At 43.4% G+C, this 26,556-nt stretch overlaps 1 protein-coding gene across 11 annotated transcripts in view; it reads right to left on the bottom strand.

Moving 5' to 3' along the window:
- Positions 1–26,556, bottom strand: part of RIMBP2 (RIMS binding protein 2) — a 328,093-nt gene that overhangs the window by 93,376 nt on the left and 208,161 nt on the right. For all 11 annotated transcript variants that reach the window (XM_090061952.1, XM_090061954.1, XM_090061961.1 and 8 more), the window contains 2 exons: positions 24,023–24,112; positions 13,337–13,459 (listed from right to left, as the gene is read on the bottom strand). In XM_090061952.1, the coding sequence (XP_089918078.1) occupies positions 13,337–13,459; positions 24,023–24,112 (213 nt within the window). The remainder of the gene's footprint in view (positions 1–13,336; positions 13,460–24,022; positions 24,113–26,556) is intronic.

The following is a 26,556-nucleotide window of genomic DNA, read 5'->3' as shown; positions in this document are numbered from 1 at the left end:
TATTTTCACAAAAACCTACTTTATCTCATACTCGAGGAAGAGTGATACTTAATATAGAGGTGTCAGATCAAAAGAACAAATTACATGTTGCGATGCAGTGTTTTCTACCTCCTCTCCCTCCCAACACATGTTGCCTTTGGTCCAGAGTTCAAATTAGAGTATTTAATACCCTGAAATTCATGGCTTTTAGAGAAAGAAGGGGCAACTAGATTATCTGGTCTGGCCTCAAAGCACCTCAGCCTGCCCTGTTCTACTCAGTGCTAAAAGTGGTCCCAGCTGCTCATCCCCCACCAATTTTTATCCCCCAACCCAAAGTCAATCCACATCTGTTTTGCCCCTTTTTTCCTTGCTGCTACTGGGGTTCTTCATCCAGTTCCCTCAGACCCAAAAAGCAGGGCGGCAAACACTCTTCTTTTATCAGGATAGGAGAGATGAAGAGCAGAGGAGCTCTCCTGTTGATCACAGGCGGAGCATGCAGTGCAGGTTTGCCTTAAACGCATCCTTTCTGTGCTCCCCTGCTGTGAAAACTGGTTCCTGTGGGAGGCATCTCTCTTATCCTCAAGATCAGAGGCAGGATCCCCATTACAAAGCTTGCAGTGGGGTGCAGAAGCCAAGTACCGCGTTCGTCTCTTGGTCCTACGTAGCTCTACTTTTGCTTCCTTCGGCACAGTTGCTTTTGGAGGCCTCTTTAAAGAATTGGCAGGGCTCTGCTTCCAAGTAGCCCTACCCCTACTACTGTTGTAGAGGAAGGTGAAACACCCCATTCTGGCCCCATCCCTCACAAGGGACTCGCTATAGGATATAAGGTTTTGCAGAGGAAAATGGTAGGCTAGATAACTGCGAGCAAACGTGTTTAAATCCCTGTCTCAGGAGCCAAATTATTTTAATTTTCTGATATGTATAACCCATGGCTGACCTGAACGTTGACTTGAACGGCTTTCACATGTTCGAACTTTGTTTCTGAAAGACAGCTAGGATGCGACACCAAACGGGGTGCAACTTTAATTCACACACAAGAACACCGCGATGAAAGGACTCGTCGCCGGCTTTTGCAGACAGCGCGCTGTCACAGTGGACCGAAGGGAAAAAGGCGGCCAAATACAGATCAGGAAAAAAATCCTTATTCCCTGAGAGAGGCTATATTTAGCTTTTCAGCGAGTGATGCTAATTCAGCACATTGCAGCGCTGCCTCGGCAGCTGAGCTAATACAACCTAATTTGATAGAAGCACTGCATTTCTTTCTGCACGTGGAACCCAAACTAAGTCAAGTTCTTCACACTCGCTCATAGATGGGAGATATTCTGGTCTTTTTTCAAAAACATGGTATTTCCAGGGTAAAGCAAGAAGCAAATAAAGCCTGGTTAATACTGCCCAGATAGTCTCTAGGTTGAGCGGCACTCGAAAGGACCCAGAGTTCATTACTTGTATGGTGGTAGCACATAGGAGTCGTGAATCAGGACCCACAGCTACGGCTCTATTTGGACATGCTTGCCTCCACGATCATATCAGTATTGCAATACTTACGTTAAACAAGGAGAAAGCTCTCCCAGTCCAGAAATACTAAGACACTTACGCAACATGTCACTGATATTTTTTGGAGGGAGGAGGCAGGAATACATGCCTGTGTGTCAAATAACCCATTGCATTGCTTGGATATGGTGAGAACAAAAAGGTCCACCAGCCCTCAGCTGCTCCTGCTTCAAGTTTGTAACATGGCATCACTGGCTCTCTACCCTCCCTCACCCTCACTTAGACTTCTCTCCTCAATATTACCAGGATGCATCCTTGCCTCTCTATCCAGGGGGATACCTAGATCATCGTGACCAATTTGCCCTCTTGAATTTCGCGTCCGACTCTTCCAGGGTAAAACGTCCTTGCCACCATCGCACTCTACTGCCACTGCTGCCATCAACAACAGGATTCCTGCTCCCTCGAACCGCTGCAATTTCTAAACGGAAAATGCTACAAAATGGCTCGCAGAATAAATGTGCTCTGTGCGTATTTTGCTGAACTCACTCTGGCCTGTAAAAGGTCCCCCAAAATGCGACTGGACAGAGAGGCTGCTTAAACAAAAAATTCACAGTGCCCCCTGAGCGCCACAGACATGGCCCTGAGCATTAATTCCCTGACAGTGACCTTTGCTTGTCAGCCCTAAGTAAAAGTAAAATGTGAACTTTCGCCCTCAACTACCTCCTTCGTGAGTTCCTAACCTCCTCCATATTTTCATCTGTTAGTCCGAGCATTTGTTTGCTACAAATTATAGCCGAAATGCTTATTTCCACTACAGGGTGTGGAGCAGGGTGGCCATCGAGGTGCCTCAAGAATAGAGGACAACTGTAACCATCACGATGAACATCCGTGCCTCCTGGGACTGGGGAGGCATGGCGAGCTCCTGCAGGCAGCGGTGGTGGTGTCGACAGGGTGAGTATGGTGGTGGGGAGTGGGGGAGCCCCCCTGGCAGCCACGGCAGTGTCAGTGGTGGGGGCAGGCTGAGCTGGGAGCTCCTGCAGGCAGCTGTGGCGGTGTCATTGGCGGGCCAAGAGGGGAGCCTCCACAGGGGGCCGCGTCGGAGCTGGGGCAGTGCCCGGCGGCGAAAAATAGAGGACATAAAGGCATCCGGTTTCATATCAACAGAGGACAGAAGACCAGAAAACTGGACTGTCCTCTATAAAACCAGACACATGGCCACCCTAGTGGGGAGAGGGGCAAACTACAGAAACTGGGAGGAAATGCAATGCAACCTACTACCGATGAGCGACTCCTTGAGGTGATAAAGCTCCTCCACACCAAGTCTCTGCACATGGCTTCACAGGGCTGTGAGTCTGGCTATTGCTAGAGGTCTTCCAGACACCCCAGCATTTAACCTGCAGCTGAGGCTGGGTGCACATGGCAGGGAAAAGAGATTTTTTTAGACACCAAACACCCCAGAAGCAGCCTGTGGCAGGCTAGTAGGGGGCGCTCTTGCATTGAGCCGCCCACCTCCCTGCGCCCGCCCACCTGCCAGGCTCCAAATGCCTCCCTAGGAGCACCTTATGTCTGGCCCAACCCCTTCCTGGAGCACATACGCTAGCCTGGGGGTAATGTCACCGCCACCACCCCAAGAATGGACTCACTCCCGGCCCTGTGTCCTTGGGGAAACACAGGCCTAATGTCCTACGGGTACTCGACCCAGTACAGGCACTTGGGACACTTCCCCAAGTCCAGGGGCAAAAAGTACAGTCTCCCTTAATCCGCAGACCTAAGGGGTCTCTCAGGCATAATTTAGACCCACCCTTCAATAAGTCTCCCACACCAGTCACAAAGGAGGACTTTATTGGTTACAGGGGTAGGATGAAAGTAGGGTACAAGATTGAGCAATATCCTAGAAATCCTAAAGAGCAAACAGTCTGGCTGAGGTAGCCTTTTGAGCACACATCTAAGTTACTACCAGCTAGATATCTGTCAGATCTCGAGTAGCTTACTCACACTTCATCCAGAGGCTGGTGAGATCCTTTCTAGCGTCCGGCTGTTCCTGATTCATGAGTTGTTGGGGGAGAGGGCCCTTCCAGATGTTTATGCTCCTCTGAGTCCCCCCCTCATGGCTCCAGCCGCACCTCATGGCCGAAGAGACCGCCTCCTCGCCCGTCCTAACTTATATAGCCCCCGTGACCTCATTCACCCGGTCCAGTGGAGGCCAGCCCCGGTTGGCTGTCAGCCAACCAATTTGAAATACATCACCTGTTACCGGGCAGATCCCAGCCCACCAGGTAGATGCCCCTCACCCAGGTACCAGTCCCGTAGGCAGAGGGAGCAGGTCTCCCCCCTCCCTCCCTCCCTCAGGGATGCAGCCAGCTCAAGTTACCTAAAGAGACAGGGTAAGGGTATGGTCTCCTCTGCTGAGCCCACCCTACTCAAATGGTCACAGCACAGAGATATTATCACATTGTCACAGGGCAGAGATTTTGGGGAGAAACCAAGGTAGCTTTCTGCCACACAGCCTACAAAGCTATCTGCAGATGCTCCACGCAGCTCCAGCTCTGGAATACTGTCAAGAGACCAGCCCACAGAAGATAGTCTTCTATTTTCAGACATCACCGCAAAATGTCCTATGTATGGAGTACAAATCTGCAGCCCCCACTCTGTAAGCAATTAGTTTTAATAGCTGCTGAAAGTCATATAATGGAAATAAAAATTCTTCACATCCTTCCTAGTTGTCACTCTTCCCAGGCTGATTCTGTAGACAACTGAGCACTTCACAATCTTTGCTCAGAAAAAGGTATTAAAAAGGTTTAGGCATAGGAATAAAGAAACTAAAATGCTCTCTTAATCCATTCCAGCTTGATCCTACCATGTCATGAAAGAGGTGAGCTGCAAAGGAACAATCTGGCGACAATAGCTCAAGGCAGGGGGGAAAAAAAGTGCTTTTAGGAAGTCTTAACAATGCTTTCTCTCATCAGTAAGAACACGAACCCCAAGAAATCTCAAAAAACTATTTCAACAGGGTATAAAGAGTGACATCAAGAGACAAGATCAGGTATGTAAAGCCAGTTCACCGCTCCACACGTCAGACTCTGACAAAGACAAGACACTGGGAAGAAAAAGGCCCTAAAACCAGAGCAGAGACAGTAATAAACAGAAACCTCAGGAGATGTTTGTCCAGAAGCTAAGAAGCTGCTGTGTGCCATCAAATGCTTTTAAAACTTTATATATCCTTGGGGAAAGGCTAATACAAATATGCCACATCTTGATGACTTGATATTTTATTGGAGAAAAAGGGGAAAAAAAGAATAAAAAAGTACTAGGGTCAATTTTGCAGACTGAAAACAGACCTTAAAATAACGGAATTCCCTGAAGAATGAAAACTGCTTCAAAGCTGCAGTGACAGTGTCAAACCCACTGAGATCTGCCGTGGCAGAACAAAACTGTCCCATTGTCCTGTCTCTGACAGTAGGCCAGCCCAGAAACTTCAGAGACAACTCTAAAATACCTGCCATTCAAAATAAGAGGCAAGTGTTCAATGCTACAGTAGGATATACAAATCTTCCTCATCCCTTCCAGCAATCACCTTCTACTGCATACATAAAACTTTTTCTTTTTTTCCTCCTTAATACATCAGTGGATGCTACTCGTGTATGTTTAGCTGTGCTTTGATCTCAGTGTATTTTTTGTCTCTTGAAGCGGCTTGTCCCATGAGTTAACCATGCATTGGATAAAAGAATAGTTCCTCTATTCAAAATCAACTTTGTCAGTCACCCAAATCTTCAGCTCACCAAATCTCCCCCAAAGGCTCACCAAAACCAGTGAACTTTACAATATGTGCTGAAGGTGAAATGATCACTAAGCAGGACAAGTCAAGGAGGTCTCCCTGCCATCCATCCTTTCCCATTTCAAACAAGAAGGATCCAACTCAAGCCCAATATGAATTGCAACCAGAGCAATACTGAACTGAGTTCAACCAACTGAGAACACAAAGGTCAAGTGTGCATCTTTCTGTTTCGTGCTTCCGGCCTAAGGAGCAAGCGATTGCATAGTCCTTCACCTGCAAGAAAAGTATATGGTCCTCCCCGTCAGTGCTTTCCTTTGAAGCCTGTGAAGCTTAACTTGTTTTCCCATCTTCATACCCAAATCCCCAAGTGGCTAGTAAGAACCGGTCACACTAAATAGGATAGTCTAGTACCTTTCTTGGCAGCTAAAAATTCAAATGTGTATTCATGACTATTCAAAAGACAGAAGAAAAGAGGGGGAATAAGTCAGCTGATGAAAGAGAGCTACGTGGGAGAAATCAGAGGAGAGAAGAGAGGGACACGTGCTGGTTATAACATCTTTAGCAAATGAAGTGTTACAAATTGATTTTACTTTTTAAATGTCAGCCTGCAGTATTCTAGGACCCCATATTTTTCCATATGAAGCTACAGGGAACTCAGCTGTAAAAAAGCATTTCACTCATTGAGGAGTACTTGAGATTGGAGAAGCCATGAGCTGGAGGGTAATTGCGTGGTTTACTCAATTGAGTCCCTAGCTTTTCACCTCCAGAGCAACCTCTGAGAACTGTAAATGCCATGTGTTTTGAAATGATATTTGTACAAAGCCCAAATTAGATAATTTTAGCCATAACAATCTGTCACTAAGGGCACTGCTGGGAGTTAGAGCTGGCTGCAAATAAGAGAGTCCAAGGAATAACTGAGTCCCTTGCAGATCTAAATGCAGCTGAATGCCATCGATGGAAGTCCTTCTGGGTATATAATTTTAAAGCTGGCTCTCAAACCTATTGGAGACAACGTAGGAGTAGGAATCAGCAAAATAGCTGATTGCATTGCTGAAAAGATGATGGATGGACAACAAACTAAAGGTAGTTATTGTCAGAGGGGGACTAAGCGTAGTGAGGGGGAAGCTCTCTCACACCGCCCTGGACAACTCAACTCTGTTCTGACTTGGTGTTTCTATCCCTAAAGGAAGTGCCTGCTTTGGTCCATTGCTTACCGATGGTAGGCAAACCATTTCACCTCTGCTTGCTCGTCTCCCCCACTTACCTTTTGTCCCTCTTGGCAGCAAGTCCTCAGTTAGGTCTGCCATGCATGACTGGGAGTTCAGATGTGAAAGTCTTATTTCTGACAGTCAAATCCTAGTTGCTGTGTACTCTTGACAGTGCTATTGAGACTACTGGAGTATACACATCAATTATAGAGGCAGGTGTGAGAAGCGAAATTCAGAAGTCAACCTGAACTCCTGAAGATTAAGTCTGCTTAGATACGGCGATCTGGGTTGGTCAGCCATGAAATTCAGATTCAGATAGAAATGTCAACAAAATTCACGCGTGTTCGGATTCGAGGTCCTGGTTCAGTGTCTGCTTTATTAGATTATGGCTGGAGCGTTTTTAAATTAAACTACACAGGATGCTGTCAGCACAGACGTTCTCTTAATTTCCAAGCCCAGCATCTCAGTGGCAGGCATGTACAAAAATGCCGAAACCTTCCACGTAGCAAAAGGAGATATCGCTCTCCCTATGCTCTGCTCCATAGGAGAAAGGTGAAAACAAAACAAGACACGGCTGCTTAGTGGAAATCTAGCCCATCCTAAGAAAAAAACCAGCCAAACATGGGTTGCTTTGAAGGCTCAGAGTTGCAAATCCCATAGAAGATCAATTTATTTCATGTGGGTTTCCAGTGGATTTGGGAAGAAAATGAACAACACGTTCAGCTCCCTACAGTGGGAAAATTAAGTGGGGAGTTCTGTCCAACACAGATGCAGTACGGAAAGCTTTCTCTCGGTGGTAAGTGAATACTTCCAGACAAAGATGCTGCACCATATTCAGCTCTAGCGTAGGATAAATGTGTGCTCCGTTGCAAAGTTAAGCAACTGAGAGGCAAATATTCCTCAGGTGTCCTTCATGAATTCTGCCCATGTTATTTCCTGTCTTTGCAAAACATAGCGATTTATAGATTCATAGATGTTAGGGGCTGGAAGGGACCTTGCAGATCATCGGGTCCAGCCCTCTCCGCTCTGGGCAGGAAGACAACTGGGGTATAGAGTCATAGATGGTTAGGGGCTGGAAATGCCCCCGGGTTGCCTTCCGCTCAGCAGTTTTAAGTGCTACAATGTGCGGCAAGTTGTGAAACAGAAGCCAAATCCTGTATACGAAGGTAGGTTTTATAATTCGCATCAAAGTTTTACATTTCATAAACATTCATTTGTTTCACACATGTTTTCGATGCCTTTCTAACAGTGGAAAGGCCCAGCCAACAACAGTCTGTATTTTGACACTTAACTTGATGAAAAGCAAATTACTGTCAATTCACTTGGAGGAAAGTCTAGTTTTCAGTAGTTTCATGGGCCATGGATTTCCATTCCATTTCCTTTTTAGCTCTTTTTTTCTCTCTTGGTGCTATCTGCCTCTTGAATCAGGGAAGTTCATCCCACACGTCTGAGTCTCATATCCATTATAGGAGGAGATCAGGCAGAATGCCCCTGCTGAAATGAGTTTTGGTTTTGGGTCTCAGTCCATGGCAAGTGTGAAATACGGCTTACAGTAGCATAACACATCATTCAGCAATGTTGGGAAAGTTCTCAGTTTTCTTTTCCCCCAGAAGCCCAGGAAGGAAACAACACAGAAAGTAAACTGACTTCCAGCCCTAGGGAAGACATCCCTTCGTGCTTATAGAAAACATGACACTGGTTTAAGGCAGCTGGGTGTCCATCTCACCCCCATGCAGGCCTGCAGTTTAATTTTCCTTTTCCATGACCTGAATTTTTTATTTTGCCCCATTAATTGAGGTTTGTTCCATTGGTGCAGACTGTTCGCTGGCAACTAAAACACTGACAGTCTGCTTCGCAGCAACATGCATAATCGTTAAGTCTCTGTCCCTCGTCTAGTGAGTAACTTCAAAGCTCAGGACTTTGAGATGATTGAGTTTACGCAACAGCAAGTTTGCCTGACATTCCCATTGGCCTCCGGTTCTGCCAAAGGGAGGTAACCAAGGGCACAGCCCAGGATATATTTACACCAGTGTAAAAAACGAGCGTACACAAGGCACACCTCCCTACGCTGGTGTAATTTATTCATATTTGGTTGCGAATTACCCTGGGAAAAAATTAGAGCTGCCATCTCCCTAAAATGCATCATGAGGTAGCCAGCTGGTCAAGGCGAAGCCAGTTGTTACGTGTTCTCTGGCACCGAGTGCTATAGTAGCATATTGTGTCTGGCTATCCCAAGATAGCTCTACGTCTGTCCAATCTGGATTCCAGTGGAATTTACACTAGTGTACAAAATAGATAACATGAGAGTTATCCTTTGAATCCTTTACCGATTCCTATCTGCTAACCTGAGACCTGCTCTTCATATCGCACTCGGCATTAAATAAAAGCTCCGGAGCAGGCTTCAGAATGCAGAGAGCAAATGTGCAGCAGTGAGGACGATGATCAGATACTGGTACCCATTTCTATCATCAGAAACATCTCCAAAAGCCCAAACCATCTTCCTCTAAAGTCAAAAGCCCTTTGAGTCTAGCAGAAAGAAAATCAGCTACCAAGGCACTGCAAAACCTAATTTTAAATTGGTATCTCTGATAGACAGAACAGACATCAGCTCAAGCTAGTCGGGATTCTTCATAGGAAAAGCTTGTGTGCTCCTCTATTTGTTCTCAAAAGACCTCAGCCCACCGCTTTGTTTGTCTCCTTCACCCCTTTCTCAGTGCATCCACCCTTCTTCTATTGCAACTCTCCTTTGCACGCTGCTTCAGCCTGGGCTGGGATTTCACACCCCCAAACAAGCAGCTGTCAACCAAGTTCAGCACTAGGTCACTGTTCCACTCTGACTGGCTGGACACAGTCCTTCCGGACTGAAAATCTGCCTGGTATACAAGTCGTGTTGACAATGAGACCTCATTTCAAATCCACCGCTATGGGACCACCAGCTGGATTACTAGCCATGCACCTCCTCCAGCAATGGTACTTCTAGAGCACCCAATTTTTTTATCATTATCTGTACCCTTGGGTCGTGCAACTGTTTACAGCATGGTTGGTATTATGGCAACAAGTTTTCTACATCAGTACATAGTACCTACATCTGCCGTCATCCATGATCCAAACACTGCTGCGAAGAGGATCACATTCCCAATCCATCACAACCTTTTTCTGCTTCCCTCCGCTAGCTCCTCCTCTACCCCATCTGACACAAGCTCCTTATCTTTAAGGGCCCTTCTAGCCCTTTCCCTATTTAATTCTGTCCAATCTATCAGACCTAGTAGGAGATAAATTCTCTTGGGCCTTATCTTCATTTTACCCTTAGTTGTGCATGATCCACATTATAATCTGTGACATGCACTGCAAACACTCTGAGACAGAAGTAACTGTCTTTGCTAAATGTCTATGCAGCACCTAGCACAAGGGGGCATAGTTCTTCATGGATGCTCATAAACACTATTAAAACAGTGACAATACTTGCTGGAAATCTTTAAAAAAAGCTCAGTACAAACAAAGCCAAACTTATTTTTTCAAGATCTTTCATTTCTTGGCATCTTCCAGAAAAACTTAGGAGCTACTCATTATGACTCTTACATTTAATCAAATTTTTGTTAGTGCAGTGGTATAGTATGTTATACATTATATATTCCAGTGCAGTGAAGGACAAAGATAAGAATTAGGGACATGTAAAGGTTAACAACTCCATACAAAATGAGCATGAGAATCACAGTTTGACCCTACATTTGTATCACACAATCTGTGCTTATTTGGACATATCAAAGTAAATTGCTATAGAGAATACTTAATAGAATATTGTCTTTATACTGCAGATAGGCGTGCAGAGGCTGCACCTATGCAAAATGCTATAGGAAGCACAATACGACGCTATTGGGCCGCCAGAGTCACCCAACAGCCTTCCAGCAATGCTACTGTGCGGTAACTCCACTTACTGGGTAGCACTTGTTTGGACAGGCACACAGAGGCTGCATCTACATGAGATGCTGGCTGTGCAGTCGTTACCGTGCAGTCATTTAGTACTTGTTTATATTAAACTTTGTCCTTTGATGTGAGCTATATAAGCGGACAGCTAGATGCACAGTAAGCATCTCATGAGGACACGGTCTCTGTATACCTATCCAAACAAGTACTAAAAGACTGGAGTTACTGCACAGTAGCATGGCTTTCACGTGATGCTGACTGTGCAGTAGCATCGCTTCATGCTTCCTGCCAGGTGACACTACTGTGCAGCTGTGCAGTCAGCATCTCATGTAGATGTGGCCAGAGATGCTTTAAAAATGAAAAGTGTGGTAATATGCAAATGAAGACAAATCTCAGTGCTGAAGAAATGCAGTATTTCCTTCACTGAAATGGAAGTAATGGTATATGAAGTTATATGTTGCTTAAACAGTGTAATGAAATGAGCACGTCATATAACGTTATGCAATAACTTGCCAAGCAGACAGAATAGTGTCCTTAACATACAGTGAAATCCCAGACTGAGAGAATTAAATATGTGATGTAAAATAAAATGGAGAAGTTGCTGAAGTTTAAAAGAATCATTGAATCATAAAAATTAGGGTTGGAAGGGACCTCAGGAGGTGATGTAGTCCAACCCCCTGCTCGAAGCAGGACCATATCCAACTAGATCACCCCAGCCAAGGCTTTGTCTTGCCTGCTCTTAAAAACCTCCAAGGATGGAGATTCCACCACCTCTCTGGGTAACCTGTTCCAGTGCTTTGCTACCCCTCTAGTGAGAAAGATTTTCCTAATATCTAACTTTAACTTCGCTTGCTGCACCTTGAGGCCATTGCTTCTTGTTCTGTCATCTGCCACCATTGAGAACAGTGCCTGCGGTGAAACCCCTGCATATCCAAGTTCTGTACACCCACAATCTAACTGCAGCACGGATGGCAGCACTGTAAGCCTCTACCCAAAGCATTTCAACCCCAATCTAGAGGAATCACCTCTGAAGCAAAATGTAGTCTCCATAGCTCCTCAGTCCTGGACCTCTGTATTAAGACTTTCAATAGATACAGAACTAGCAGTGTAACAGGGGGCCCTCCCACCCACCAGTTTCTGTGCTTACTGCCTACCTCTCTCACCTGCCATGCCTTGATGATACCAAATTATGGTGTTAATTAGGCAGGAGGCTGCCCATTTCCTACCTCAATGCTAGGGGTGCTATCTGCGGCTATCTCCAAACATCCCCTACACCACAGATGGCATCTAAGATCTTGACAACTCTGGCTCCACACTGGGCCCTACAACCTTCCAATCTGGACCCAAACTAGATCCCTCCTATCAGTTGGCCTACTCCACCCTTTGGCCACACAGGCCCTGTCCTCACCTCCAAGGCCAGTTGGAACCTCATACCCCCAGCTCTGGGCGTCCCTTGTGGTGGGCCTTTTGACCCTTCTGGTCTGGGCCCCAGCATTGACCAGTTGGCAGTGCCTCAAGTCAGGCTTCTGAGCATCTAGCCCACACCCTCTAACATGCGTCTGCCTTCTCGGGCCCTATTATGGGGCTACCCACCAGGTTGTGGGAACTGGGGTTATCAACGCACCCTGACATGCCTTTCCCTGGGGTGGTAACTAGTCTGGCATTTCCTGGGGGCTCCCATGCCACCAGGAGCCCCACCAGGCCACCCATCCCTGGCAGCGTGCAGTTTTAGGTCATGCCCAGGACCAAGAGCCTGCTCCATCCCCATAGCCCCAGTCCATAAACTTTCAAGCTGTTCCTGAGCCTCAGCTCTGCCGGCTGATGTGTCTCTCATGGCTGACAGCGGCAAACTGCTGCTTCACCACATATCTGTGGTGAAGCAGCAGTTTGCCTATATATATAGGGTTTCAAAATGGCCGCCGCACTCAAGCACCTGGCTGCTGCCTGCTCTAGTCCTTAAAGTGGCAGACACCAACAGTGTCCTGCCACAAGTACCAATGTAGTAGGGGGTACAAAATGGCTGAAAGTCCGGCCACCCATCCACAAGCAGCTGAAGTGACACCTGCCAGCTTGCTAATTTCTTAGGGTTATAAACAGCTGGCTTCTAGCTGCTACCAGCCTAGACAAAATCTGCCTCTATAACAACCCTTCTCTCATTGCCAGTCCCCTAAAGTGAAGTATTTCAATATTAACCAATTAGTCTTTCTCCAATGCAGCCACTTTGAATTTTCATATATAATATATATATGGTTCCTACATATTTAAATCTTTCAACCAACCACTTACAAAAGCCTAAATAAAATAAAAAAAACCCCCAACACTCTATTTCTTCCTTTTTACCTGATGACTTCCTTGGAGCTTCATTATATGTTGCATTTTGTTGCAATACCACGAGGGGCAAACTGTAATGAAACTCTCCTTTATCTAATAGTTACCCCCATCGCTAGTCTGAAAAGCATTTAAGCATTTTTAGAATTTAAGATCCAGTTACTTCAGCTGCCTCCTTAAGCTTTTTGTTACACAAAAAGAAGCATGTCTACATGTGCAATTAATGTGACTGAATAAACTGAGGTAGGTGCAGTTTGAACCAGAGTAAACTAATTCCAATGTCACTGTCTACATGTGTGTTTAAGCGCAGTAGTTTACTCCACCATCGGACAGTATCTGTCTGATGGGACTATCTGAAGGCATTGTTAATTTGCCTACACTAGCCTAACTGCCATGCATGTGTAGATGGTGATGCTTTACTACACAGTAAATTAGTTTATTATGCAGTAAAGCGCATATGTAGATGCTCCTAAGGATGTTGTGCTTAGGTGTTTTACTGAACTGGGACACTATGCAAACACTAAAAAATTGCAGACACCACATATATTGCTTCTAGCCAGCTAGCATCTCCTCTAACACTTGGAATTAAGAACACAGGAGTGGTTTTGAGACATGGAACTATGGGTCATACCTTTAGGACCTGCTCTAAGTTCTCCAGCTTGACTTGGAGCTGGTGTTTCTCCTTCACAGCCAAATCTCGTTCTTTGGTCACTATGATGAGGGTTTCTCTAAGCTGATCATAGTCTGATTTTACCTAAAAAAAAAAAAAAAAAAAAAAGACAAAACATGAAGTGTGAGAGGTATTACTGCAAGGAAGATAATTAAATGATGGGAAAGCATTTCTGACACAAATATTCTGCCAAACTTCATCAAACAGAGAAAATATAAAACAAAAATATCTGAAAAAGATATAGAGACAAAATATTGAAACTCGGTAAGGAATTAAAAAAATAGAACAAAAGGAAATTATGGGCATGCATATATATTATATATGGGCACACACATGTATACAAACACATATGCATAAATATAGTAGTTCGGGAAAAGTGTCAAATAATCTGACAGCCAAAATTTGCTGAGTCTTAAAGGTAAAATTTGAAAAAGCAAATATAGCAGTAAAGGAAACATAGTAGTTTTGCTGCACCTCATCTATTTGCTTGTGTGTTCTTAATTTTGGCTGTAACCTCGTAAAGAGATCCACTGAAATTACTACAGTGCTAAGCAGGGTGGATTCAGGGGCCAGTTTATGCAACACACTTGTTTCAATGATTTGGACAATGTTTATAAGCAGCATGACCCTGATCCTGCACACTGATTCATATCAGTAATATTATTCATGGTCTATATATTGTAATAAACCCACTCATTCAAGACATAAACATGTGTTTGCAGGGTCAAAGATTGTATTTGTAAGCACTTAGCACACTGGGTAGTTTGTATATAGGTGTCATATGATACTTACTGAACTCTGCCCCTCATCTAAAGTTGCAGAGATACAAGTATAACAGACCACACAGTGGGCACCGCTGCTGATTTAATCTTTCAGACTTTACTCTAAAGCCATTTTGATTTAAACTAATGTCAACAGGCATGAGCACCCAGGGAGAAGAGTTAACGTTTACAATAAAAATGATTTTCTGTTCTGAAAGAAAAGGACATAGTCCCATGCAGCAAAATTTCAGTTTCCCTTATAATTTTTGTACATCCTTTCCTTTCAAATAATACTATCAGGAGGTCAAGTTATCCAGTCTAAATTTCTTGTTCACTTCATCCTGCGTGAGGTTAACAATTTCAGTACAACTAACTTGGAAAAAAGTAAAGGATTACATAGGCCTTCTTATATCCCATGGAGATTTTTGTATCAGCAGTGAATTCTTTATCTTTAAATATTTTATGGCTTGAAATATAAAGCATGCGTCCAGCAACACAATAATTACAGCATACATCACACCAAGAATTGCAATCTTCAGAATAAAACATCATGAAGAACATTAAAAATGAAAACCCAGTAATAACAAAAAGCCAGATAAATAATACATAGCGTTGACATAGTACTTTACAAACCATCCTCCGAGGCAGTAAGTCAGCAGAGCAGAGGGCCGTGCCAGTCTTAGCATAACAACATTCTGGGCAACTTTTTTCCTTTGCCAAGTGCCAATCAGATGCATAATAATGAAAGTGGGATTAGTGGAGGCAGGGTTTGGATGAGTGAAGGATAGGCAGCATGAACCAAAAGGACAAAATGTGTAAACTATGACTGTGGGTCAGTCCGTTTCTCCTCCACACACGTTCTTTTTCTGTTTCATTAATATGCAAAGGCAGTAAACCAAAAATGCAAAGGCAGTAAACCATGTCCTACACACATGTCCCTTTAGAGAGCATTTTGGATGCAGTCATTCACATTGGCCCTCGTTAACTTGTCAAATTCACTATGGCTCCAACTGAATCTAAACTCTTCCATGTAGCCCTGCTACTTGTCTTCATAGGAGACTTTTCAGGGTGCTATGAAAAGGAAAAGAGGACAGGAAAAATAAACCAAACAAATCTAGTTTTCCACAAGAACTATTGCGGTTATTTTCAACCTCAGGAATACCTTTTCTCCTCCGCAGAGCTTTTCCCTATACAACTATTTACAGAGTCATTTAAGTAATGGATTTTTTAGAATCTATTCATTTCTGGAAGACTTGGTATTGCATTTCACTACTCACATCACTTCATGTACGTTGTTAAAGAATAATGGGGTGGAAAATGGAGGTGATGAGACATTGCCATCAACAATGGAAGTCTGTTATTGTCTATGATTCTCAGTTAATTTACTAAGGATGAATGAATCATAAAGGTTTTGAGCTAGCTCCAAGAACAAATAAAAGCAGGAACTAAAGTCATCTTTTAATTGTGAAAACTGAATGCACTGGCCTGGAACCAAAGCCATACAAGGGTCATTACCTGGGGCATCCAGGTCTGCCTTTTGAAAACACATGCCAGAAAGAATTATTGAGTGAATGAGTAAAGGAGGAATATACTGCTGGACATGATGAGGATGATACTGCTTGATTAATAGATAGGTTGATTGCTAAAAAGTTGGAAATGAGGTGAAAAAATATTAGGATGGGGAATCTTGGAAGACAGATTAAGGGGGGAACGTCTTGGGGAGCAAGGTGGGTGGGGAAACCATCAGGAGTGTGAGCTGTGAGGAAGAGAAATCATGATATGGTGAATGCTATCATTCAGCATGCTGTACTCCTCTCTCATCTGAGTAGCCCCGTTTGAGTCAATACAACTTCTCACCTGAGTAAGGGTGGATGGCAAACTGACATATTCAGTGTAAGAGTGTATTTAGCGGAAGAATATACGTGAACACCACGAATATACTTAAACTCGTGTTAATGTGGCCCAGTGGTTCCAGCACTGTAGCAAGATGGTCTCTATTCCCAGCTCCACCACTGGCACACTTGACAAGTCTGGGCAATTAACTTCACTTTCCTGTGCCTCAGTTTTACTTGCCTCTAACATGGGAGTGCTTCCTCTGCAAAGTGCTTTGATCTCTGGATACAAAGTGCTATGCAAGCTAGCTATTGTTATTGTCATTTAAATCTCCAGCAGAACAGAATGATATGATGTGCAGGAATACTTTACTCAGTCTTCTCAAGTTCAGTCACAGTCAATTATACAGATATCTAATTTACAATAATTGTTCTGGAAAATACAAACAGTCTAATTCTCTTTCCCCTTGGATCTGTGCATCTCAATTTCTGGTTTTTACCAGCAGAAACAGGAAAAGCTTCACACCTAAAATACTTATCAGAGACACTTAAAGTTCTGTCCACTGAAGCACAAGCTTGCTAGCATATTCATTAACTGACCGTATTTAATGATAAATCTTATTCCCTTATTTACTCAACATTAGGTTTTAGGATGGGCTTTTAATGTGGAAATGTCCAATTAGCAAAGCATTTGCTAAAGTCTAGTAGCAAAACAATCTGAATACATTGTACAGGGTGGTAAGCAGAGCAGCACTCTGCATTTCTGCTGAAGACTTTTTTTTCCAAGGGGCCAGGGAAGCAGCCAGTGCATTTTAAACTCCAAATATAATTTGGGGATATGACTTGGAGGTGTGGCACATACAGAGGTTTTGCTGTCCTCAAAAGAATGAATCTTTCATTCTAGGTCTCAAAACAAATTAACCTTATGATTATACCAATAGACCTTATAATCTGAATCTACAATATTCTTTTGGCATGTCCATACGTGCCTTTATGCCGGCTTAAATTTGCTGCACAGTAAGCAGGAATAGGCCAGCATCTACATGTGCAGGCGTTAAAGCGCACTAACACTGTTTGTGGACTCACTAAAGTGAGTCCCAAGTGAGTCCACACACACAGTGTTACTGTGCAGTAAGGTGTCTACACATACGTTACTGTGCAGGAACTAATTGGGCGTGAATTTAATACCTTCAAATTTAAGCTCAAGTTGGTGTAAGTCACCATAATTACTGTGCAGTATGGGCATGCACATGAAGACGTGTGCCTGTACTGCACAGAAATTTTGGTTACTGAGCAGTAAATGCACACATGTAGACATGCCCTTTTAGCATATTAAATCTTAAAGAAGTTGTCAGTATATTTTTGCTCTGCAGCTTGGGAAGCAAGTCTCCCTATTGCCTTTAGGCACTTGAACAACAATAATAATTACTCTTATTTCTATAGCACTGTCCTCTGAGAATACAGCATCACACAGACTACTGTTATAACTGTCCTTATATACAGAGGAGTAGCACTCAAGGAGTCTACTGCTCACTTGCAATGCTTTATACAAACTAGTCACTAAACGTGAATTTAATGATCTTCTAACAAGCTGCTTAAGAACATATGGGATATACATGGAATTAAATTACAAACAGAACACATCACAGCCCGAGTGTGTTCCCAGTGGCAAAGAGACTTGACCTAGATATAGATCAAGAGTAAACAGTTGTAATTTCATGCAAAAACATGGGGAACATTTTGCTCTGTCATGATCACTCAATAAGAACATCAGCCACATCTCTGCTTCCACACTTTACTTACTGCCTACTAAATGCTTCCATGTTGCCAGCTAGGGATGCCAGAATATTACTAAAGGCTTACGTTTTTCTTAGGGTCACAGGAAAGTAGGGTTGGAAGGGACCTCATGAGGTCATCTAGTTGGTTAAGGCAGGATCATCCCCAGCTAAACCACCCCAGCCATGTCTGTCTAACCCGTTCTTGAAAATTTCCAAAGATGAAGTTTCTATCATTTCTCTGGATAACCTGTCCTGATGCTTGACCATACTAACCATAAAGTTGCTCCTAATCTCCAGCCTAAATTTTCCTTGCTGCAGTTTGAGGCCATTGCTCCCAGTTCTGTACTCTACAGTCATAGAAAAATGTCCATCTCCATCCTTTCTATAATCACCCTTCAGGTATTTGAAGACTGTTATCAACCTCTACCCTCCCTTCCCACCCCAGTCTTCCCTTCTCCAAATGAAATACCCCTCGTCCTTTCAACCTTTCCTCATAAGTCATACTTCTCAAGTCTCTAACTATTTTTGTTGCTCTCTGCTGGACTCGTTCCAAGTCATCCGCATCCTTTTTGAAGTGTCAGGTCTGGACCAAGATTGTACACAGTACTGTAGGCAAGTCCAAGACTGTTTCAGGCTAGACATAAGGAAAAACTGCTTTACTGTCTGCACCCCCAAGGCCTGGAACACACTGCCGCCAGACGTGGTGCAAGCACCTACTCTGGGACGCCTTCAAGAGTCAATTGGACATTTATCTTGCTGGGATCCTGTGACCCCAGCTGACTTCCTGCCCCTGGGGCAAGAGGCTGGACTCGATCTTCTGAGGTCCCTTTCAGCCCTAGAGTCTATGAAATCTGTGAAATTCCTTCAGTACCCCAGGGTACATCCCATCCAGCCCTGCTGACTTGAAAGCATCTAGCTTCCCCCAAGTAATCCCTAACCCGCCCATCCACCACTCTAGGCTATTTGTCTCTTTCTCTCTCTTTGCTTCTAACTGCACTCATCATCTGGTAGCTGACCCTCTTTGGTCTCCTATTGTACTTCCCATTCTTCAGTCACATAGGGATAGCTCCTTCTTGCACCCTTAATACAGCCTCCTTAAAGTATAGCCAGCTCTCCTGGACTCCTTTTCCCTTCAGGCTTGCCTCCCAGGGAATCCTGCCAACCAGTTCCTGGAGTTTGTTAGTCCCTTTTCTGCAGTCTAGTATCTTTTTTCTGCTTCCTTCCTCTCCTTAGACCCTATCATTTCAAAGTCACTGGATGTGTCTACATGTGTGCTTTAATGTGCACTAGCCTATTTTTCCTGCGCATTAGAGCATCACACCAAAAACTGCGCTAGTACACTAATGCTGAGTAAAATTAGGCTACTGAGCATTAAGTGTCACTAAAAAAGTGTGCGCTTTCACTACTGTGCATTAGGGCAGCCTAATGCACATTTAGTTAATACCTTACAATAGAGGTACTACATTTAATGCACAGTGGCAAAAGCACATTAATAATCCAAATTACCTTCCATCTTCACATTCTCAACCAATTCTTCCTTGTTTCTGAGCAGCACGTTGAGAAAAGCTTAATACTTAATTAAAGAAACTATGGAGTTAATAGAAAAATGCAGCAGCTTATTTAGGTAACTAGTGAAAGAACATTTCCCCTGGCACCAAATACAGTTTTCTTGCAATGTTATGCTTAGATCAGTAAACACTTTCTGCAGGTCTATATTTTATTCTGTCATTGGCACACAGGAAATGCTGAAACTGGATGACTGTACTTGTTATAGCAATAAGGAAACTAAAACTCTCAAGCTTTAAATCTTTACTCCTGCGGACCAGCTAACTTTTCATAACATTGGTATGTCTGAGAAAAGAGCTTGCCGTAAAACCACCCAGAAGATGCTGCACAGTTCATTACTGTTTGCACAATATATTTTAGATATATATTTTGAGGATACAGTATACACACAATCTATCTACCTGTATACAGACAAATCGGTAACTAAACCAGAGCCTACAATTCAAACACCATTACTTAAACTGGATGCAACAGTTGTAAGTGTGAAACCCTGCACAGCACCAAGGGTGAACTTCTCTCTCATGCAGAAGTGAGCACCGAAATCAAGCACAATGTAAGTACCCCTGGAGCCTTATTTGCTAGGCTTAAATGCTGGATGAGCACTGAGCCACGCTTTAAGCAAAGCTAATTTCAGCCTCTTTGCTGAAGATGGGGGGGCTTAGAGACTAACTTCTTCTCTTGAAGGTGGTACCTTGCCCTATGTTCTGCCTGACTTCAGACTAACTCAGATAACCACCTCGGTTCCCTTTGCACTATGCATAAAAAGTCTGTAAATTGGGTCTGTTTGCACATACAGTGCTCTGCTGCATTCATAGATCTCTGTAAACATGCACACATTTTTAGGGGGTTCAGTTTAAGAACCTGTTTTTCCAACCAAGTGTTGATGGAGTGAAAATAATACACAAAAACACAAATAAAAAGTGGCCTCATTGTGATGTGTGCGTGACTGGTGTAACAAGTACGCTATACTTGTACTTTTCCCTTTGAATGCTGACACACAACTGACTGGCACTCTTCTTTGACTCCAATGTATAGCAGGTACGTAGAATTTTACACTTGCAAAAGTTCTAGACAAAAGCCCTCCTTGCCCATAAAACAATCATCAGCCCCCATTTCACGCTTGGCAAAGCCAAGGCACGCAGGGGAAGCATCTACAGGTGCGCTTTACTGTGGAGTAGATGAATTAGCTCTGCCATATAGTGTCACCATCTACATGCACAAAAGTTTCATCATCTACATGCACGGTATTAGGGCATTAACTAACTCTGCCGTAAGATACCATCAGGGATAGGATTATCAAATGGTGGAGCCATTTTTTACACTGAAATCCACATGAAGACTGACAGCTGGGCACAAATTGTGCCCAGTCAGCCCAGGCAACAGGGGAGCCAGACTCCTGCCTTCCACCTAGCCACACAGCTCCACGCTTTGGGCTCTCTCTTGTCCCAGCCAGCCCCTCTGCCCTCACCCGGAGCCAGGACACCTGTGTCCTGCAGCAGTTTGCGCTCACATGTAGATGCTGAACCCGGGAGCAGTGTACTGTGGCTTAAACAGCCTTAGAGTTTATTGCATCGCATTAATTGTACATGTAGATGCACACAGGGTTACTTAAATTACCTAATTGCACACAGCAGGGTAAAGGCAAATCTAGGAATAGAAATCTGAGTATATAGTTCTCAGCCCAGTGCTAAGTCCATTAAGCCTTGCCAAATCTTCCCAGCTTCAACGTCCGACATTAGTTTATTTTTCCATCTACTTTTTTTTTTTTTTTTTTTACCTTAACTATGCTTCCCTACACTGTGCCCTCCAATTAATTATTTGTTTGAAAAGGCTGCATACACTCATGGGGAGTTGCAAACTGGAGAGGGATCACAGCAAAAACACCTCTGGATTTGCAATTAAGAGTCCTGATAATGAACAGGGCTGTTAATCACTGCTATCAGTGAGTGTATTGCTTGGTCTAGCTCAGAAACCAAAGGATGATCGTGTAGTAAGAAAATGGCTCCATACATATAGAAAGCTTTCTGTTTATTCCAAAGTGTCATTGGGGATGGCTTTATGTAGATTTGGGGCAGAGCTGAGGTGTGCGATAACTTATCATACCTACTTAAGTCTGTGAAGCTATTAATTCAATTAGGTTGAGCATCATTTTTTATTTTGGTGCCACAACAATAAGTGAGGGAAAGAGAGACATTACAGTCTTTGCTTGTGATACTAGACCTTTCAACCTGGCATGCAATGAAGTATTTTGAGGGCTTGCTCTTGCTCTGATTGAAATCTATGGGAGTTTGAGCAGGACTGACCCCTTAGACTTTAGAAGTCCCAATTGTAATGTGAGACTTACTCCTTTAGTCCTGTGCAGATGGCCATTTGTGCCTGGATGACACCTGTGAGTCCAAGTGTGTCATCACTTATTCTTTAGCTTGTGGGCAATTGTGTCTTTGGTGCATATGGCCGGAAGCATCGAACCACCGCTACCCACTGTACAAACAGCTTGGAACTGGTTTATTTTGAGGCCCTTGTTTTATTTTAGTTTAACTGCTCTATCTCCCCATTATTATCTTTTCCTTCTGTCGCATTTCTGCTTTTCCTCAGACGCCCTCTTCCCACACAATTGGTTTTATTTGCTAAAAAAAAGGTCTCAGGAGATGATCTTTTACTTTTCATGTATTTAAAAGGGTGGAATTCAGACTGTATGCTGCATGGGGTCTGGAGCATCTCGCTCTCTTCTGCATTTGTACAGCACCTAGCACAATGGGGTCCTGGTCCATGACTGGGACTTCATTGCAGTACATATCATTCTTATTAACAATAAATAACAACTTCAGCAATGGGTTTAATGTGTATAAAGTCCCAAAAGACTTGGGTTAACTGGTGCTACTTCTCTCTCTGTGATATTGAATCCCATCAGCAGAAGCACTGTCATTGCAGCCCCCCTAGTATGCACAGAACGGGATTGCTGATGGGTCCTTTCCCATAAGGGGCCTGCCTCAGTTACTTGCATCCAAGATTCATGGATATTTTGGGACTGCTGCAATCTCTTCTCCCTCTCTGATTTTACTAAAGCTATTGAGGAGGGTCAGGATGAGGTAGAGGAACTCCTGGGAAGTCTTTTGCTTATTTTCGCAGAGGTTGACTTTGCAGGACCAACATAGAAATAGAAATATTCTTTACATTTTAAAACATGAATAAAATACATCCGTAACAACAGAAGATGCCATTCTTCCCCCATGAATGTCAACAGAAAGCCTCCAAATGGCCTGTGTGGGGCCCAGGACTATACCACATCTCTTGTAAATGGTTCTTATTAGTTTTTATTCACTACACCTACGCTCTTTCCTGGGGCAAGGTGAGCTTCTTTATAAGCAAACATGCTGATAACAAGTGTAGAGAGCTAACATTTTTTAAACAGTTAAGCTCTCCTGGCATCCTTCCTAAGTGTTATTTTTGTCCAAGTTATAATGTGAACTGCCTAAAAAAGGGACCCGCACTTCGTAGACAACACCAGTAGCGGGGAAAGGATGACATACAAACCTAAGCTAGGAAGGACTTAGAAGAAAAACATTTTGAGAGAAAAATACCAGACAGATGGGTAGATAGATCTTAATGAGCCATATGGCCCTTTTCCAACTCAACATTTTCTTATGCTGCTTATTTATATAGAAACGACTGAATCCTGTCCTGAAGGGGCCCACGGAAATTAAGTATCAGGATCCCACTGATCTTTGGATGCAAGCTGATACCTGATGACTCCCCATAAGTGCCTGTAAAATGCCCAGCCTAGAGTAATAGTTTAGGCTAAATCTAAGCTTCTGTGGGACACAGATGATAAATGTCCCTTGTGAAGTGCAGAAGAGCAGTCAAGAAGGCAACAGGACTGTCTCCCTTCTTGTATGTGCCCCATGCAGTCTCTCACTATTATAGTCTGAGCACTCAGAAAAAGCACAGTCTGTTTTCCTGACTTGGCCCTGCAGGAAGAAGGCATGGAGCCCTCTCAGAAGTGGGGCCGTAACTCTGGCACCAGCAGGGTGAAGCATCCTAACGTGGTGTGCGGCCTTCTCGGTTTCCCTGAACTTCTCCTGGGGTAGCACAGTTTCACTGCACCTTCGGTGTCAGTAAGAGACTTCATGTAACAATTCATGAAAGCTGTAAGTAATCATTAGAGGAAATCAGTTCATTTCAAACCTGCTTTCTTGCTAAATCCAAGACTGGCTGAAGTTGCTCAAAATGCTGTTTTCTGCTGAACGGCACTTGTGACAAAATCCTAGTTTTCATTGAAAACTTTTATTTAAAAAAAAAAAAAAATAGGAAAAAAACGGGGAAAACATTATTTGCATCAAGATTTTTCATGGGGGAGAATTTTTTTCCGACCAGCCCTTGTCAAAATCTCTGCAAAGGATAACTTTGGCCAACCCCTGTCGAATACAAAGAGAAGATGCTCTAGCAGACTAATTGGACTACGGCAAAAACCATCTGTGTGTCTTAAATTTCCTCTCTGAGTACCATCACTTCACAAAAAAAAAAAAAAAAAAGCCCACAGCATTTATGAATTAAATGCATTTTAAAATACAACGTCCTAATATCCTGAAATAGATTACTAGCCGAGGAACAGAACGGCAGTGCTATCTGCTTCTACCAGCTCTGCAAGCCGGTGTCAGTGATAAATGGATGTGAGAATTGCATTACCATGCGTGCATATGGCAATGTTACCTGGTCATATTGCAGGGCCTTGTGGGCTACACTGGCATATTGAAGGCTCAAGCGATTCTTTTCTTGCACAGCATCCTTCAGTTCATTTTCCTAGAATAAAAGTAAAGGCATCAGAGGTTACTCAGCTCCGTCATTGTCCACCTTAATAAATGCTTGTGTCTTAAATAATCAAAGGTTGCGCCCTACTGGATATTATCACACGCTTAAATGTGCTATCGGGAGCAAGGCACTGAAAAAGTGTCAAGGTGCAGTTTGTGATTACAAAATGACTTTCCTAACAATGATTTTCAAGAGGAAATCTGGATCTGGAAAAGTGGAGTGACTGGAGGGACGCCAGAGAGAGGAGAGGGAAAACAAGATGACCCCATGGAGTGAATGAAGACCCTAGCGTCATGGCTTGAAGATGGCCAAATCCTTGACCTCCCACTCCTTGAAAAATTTTGAAGGGGAAGACGATACAGCAGTAACCTCAAAGATAGAGCTCACAATCTACCAACCATACGCAAGGCAGAAAGTGAAATAATAGCTGCTGCTGGACCGAATATCATCATTTTCCAGAACCTGCGTTGAGTACTTTGAGAATACAGTGACAGGCACTACAGAGATGTGGATAGGTAAGGACAATGAAATAATATAATTCCAGGCCTCAAGGCATCACCTACAGCTGTAACTAAATATCACAGTGGGAAGTTTGGCACGAAAGGAAGCACGAAATAGAGAAGAGCTCACAGGAATGCACAGCCTTTGGGAGTGAAATTGGCTGTATCAGATGACAAAACTCAGATTTTATATAACTCCTGAATCAGGTAGTGTGCTCTGTCTGTTCTGACACATGCACATGCACGCGCGCACACACAGCTTGTCTTGCTTTTTGCAGGAGTTCAAGCAGGGTGACTATGAAATCAAAGTCTTTCAGAACCATTGCAAGGGAAATGGCTGTTAATAGCATTTGGCCAAGAAATAAAACCGGACTGAAAGGGCTTGGAAAAGGTAGTTACGTTGACCTGCCCAGGAAGTTTTCAGCTGGGGGGGGGAGAGGGAAGAAGGAAGAGAGGGAATGCTGATTATTTAATAATAAAATTACATCCAAGTATCCTAGTCGGGACTTTTTGTTCTTTTTTCAAGTCCTGACCTTGTCCCCTTGTAAAAGTGGCAATTACAGGACTAGCACTGGAGTTTTGCTGGTCTGGGTAAACTACAGTTGTCCAATCCATAGTGTTTCATTAGAATATTACCCCTTTGTTGCAAAGCCCATTTTACCATATTTTGACCAACTGTGCGATTAGCTGTTGGTTGGTGGTGGGTGCTGGGCCAGTCAAAGGTCAGCTGACTAACAGGCAATGCACAGAAAAAAACACTTCTGAGTTTCCTTGCGCCTGGATACAACCCCCCCATCCTCCCACGTCCAACACACGCACCCGCATACTCCCACAGCCCAGTGCTAAATTGGAGTGGGGGTTGATGTTCACAGTATTTAATACATCTGAAGTCACTGCACATGACAACCCTCATCCCGACATCCTCATGCTGGCACAGTATCAGTCTCTGACTTACTTTCAAATTCTCTTCTAACTGTTAATTGTAGAGTGCCGCTGCATGGAGCTAAAATATAAAAAGGCTGAGATTGCAGATTATTAAGAGTCTCCTGGCTGCAGATGTATCATCTCGCACATAAGGAGTTCAATAATTATAATTTCTCAAGTTCTCTTAAATCTGTTGTTCAGGACGCAATTAGAAGTGGCAGTCATGCTCTGTGGGATGCCAGACAGTTCTGTGGGGCAAAACAATTTCCTAGCCCACAGCACATTTTAAAAGTTGTGAACCAAGTCAATAAATATTTTTAGGATATGAACAAATAGCACAAGAGGAGGACAATCCCTTGGCTATGCAGATACATCCTTTGTGTTACCACTTATTAGAAGGTACTTGTTCAGGACTGTGATTTTACACTGTACTTTACAAAAAGAAAAAAAGGGACGTCTAACTTGCAAATGACTCCTATGCTTCTTATATGGCCTGACCAAAATAATAATCATCTGTGCTGTAGGACCATTAATTATGAAATGGAACTACATTAGGGTTGTACCCTAATATTTATATTTAAATTCGTTTTTAAATCCTTAACACGTATAACTTGCTTTAAATAGAGGTATGAACCTGCATAACAATGACTGATTGCACTGTAGCATGGCAAGCTCTTTGCAGCGGTAGGGCTGGAGAACTGGCGCGGCTGTGATGGTCCAGGAAACATTAGTGATGAACTTCACAACTTCCCTGCGAACCTAGCATTGCTCCCTTATAGAAATGGGGAACTGAAGAAAGATATGATGTTAACCTAACTTGTTTTGTGCTACCTATTTTCTTGCACACATGAAATTACACATTGGGAGCTCACAAGTATTTACTACTATTTCACTATATTACAATGTGATAATGGGCCTACCTATATGTACAAATGCTTCAGGGTGGGTTTACCCTTGAGTAAGTTACTTTAGAGTAAACCCATCCTGGGCAGGTGCCTATACACACAGGGA

This window comes from Crocodylus siamensis, chromosome 9 (assembly GCF_052110815.1).
Source record: "Crocodylus siamensis isolate JL-2025a chromosome 9, ASM5211081v1, whole genome shotgun sequence".
NCBI classification, from domain to species: domain Eukaryota; kingdom Metazoa; phylum Chordata; order Crocodylia; family Crocodylidae; genus Crocodylus; species Crocodylus siamensis.
This window is presented reverse-complemented; position numbering and strand designations above follow the sequence as displayed.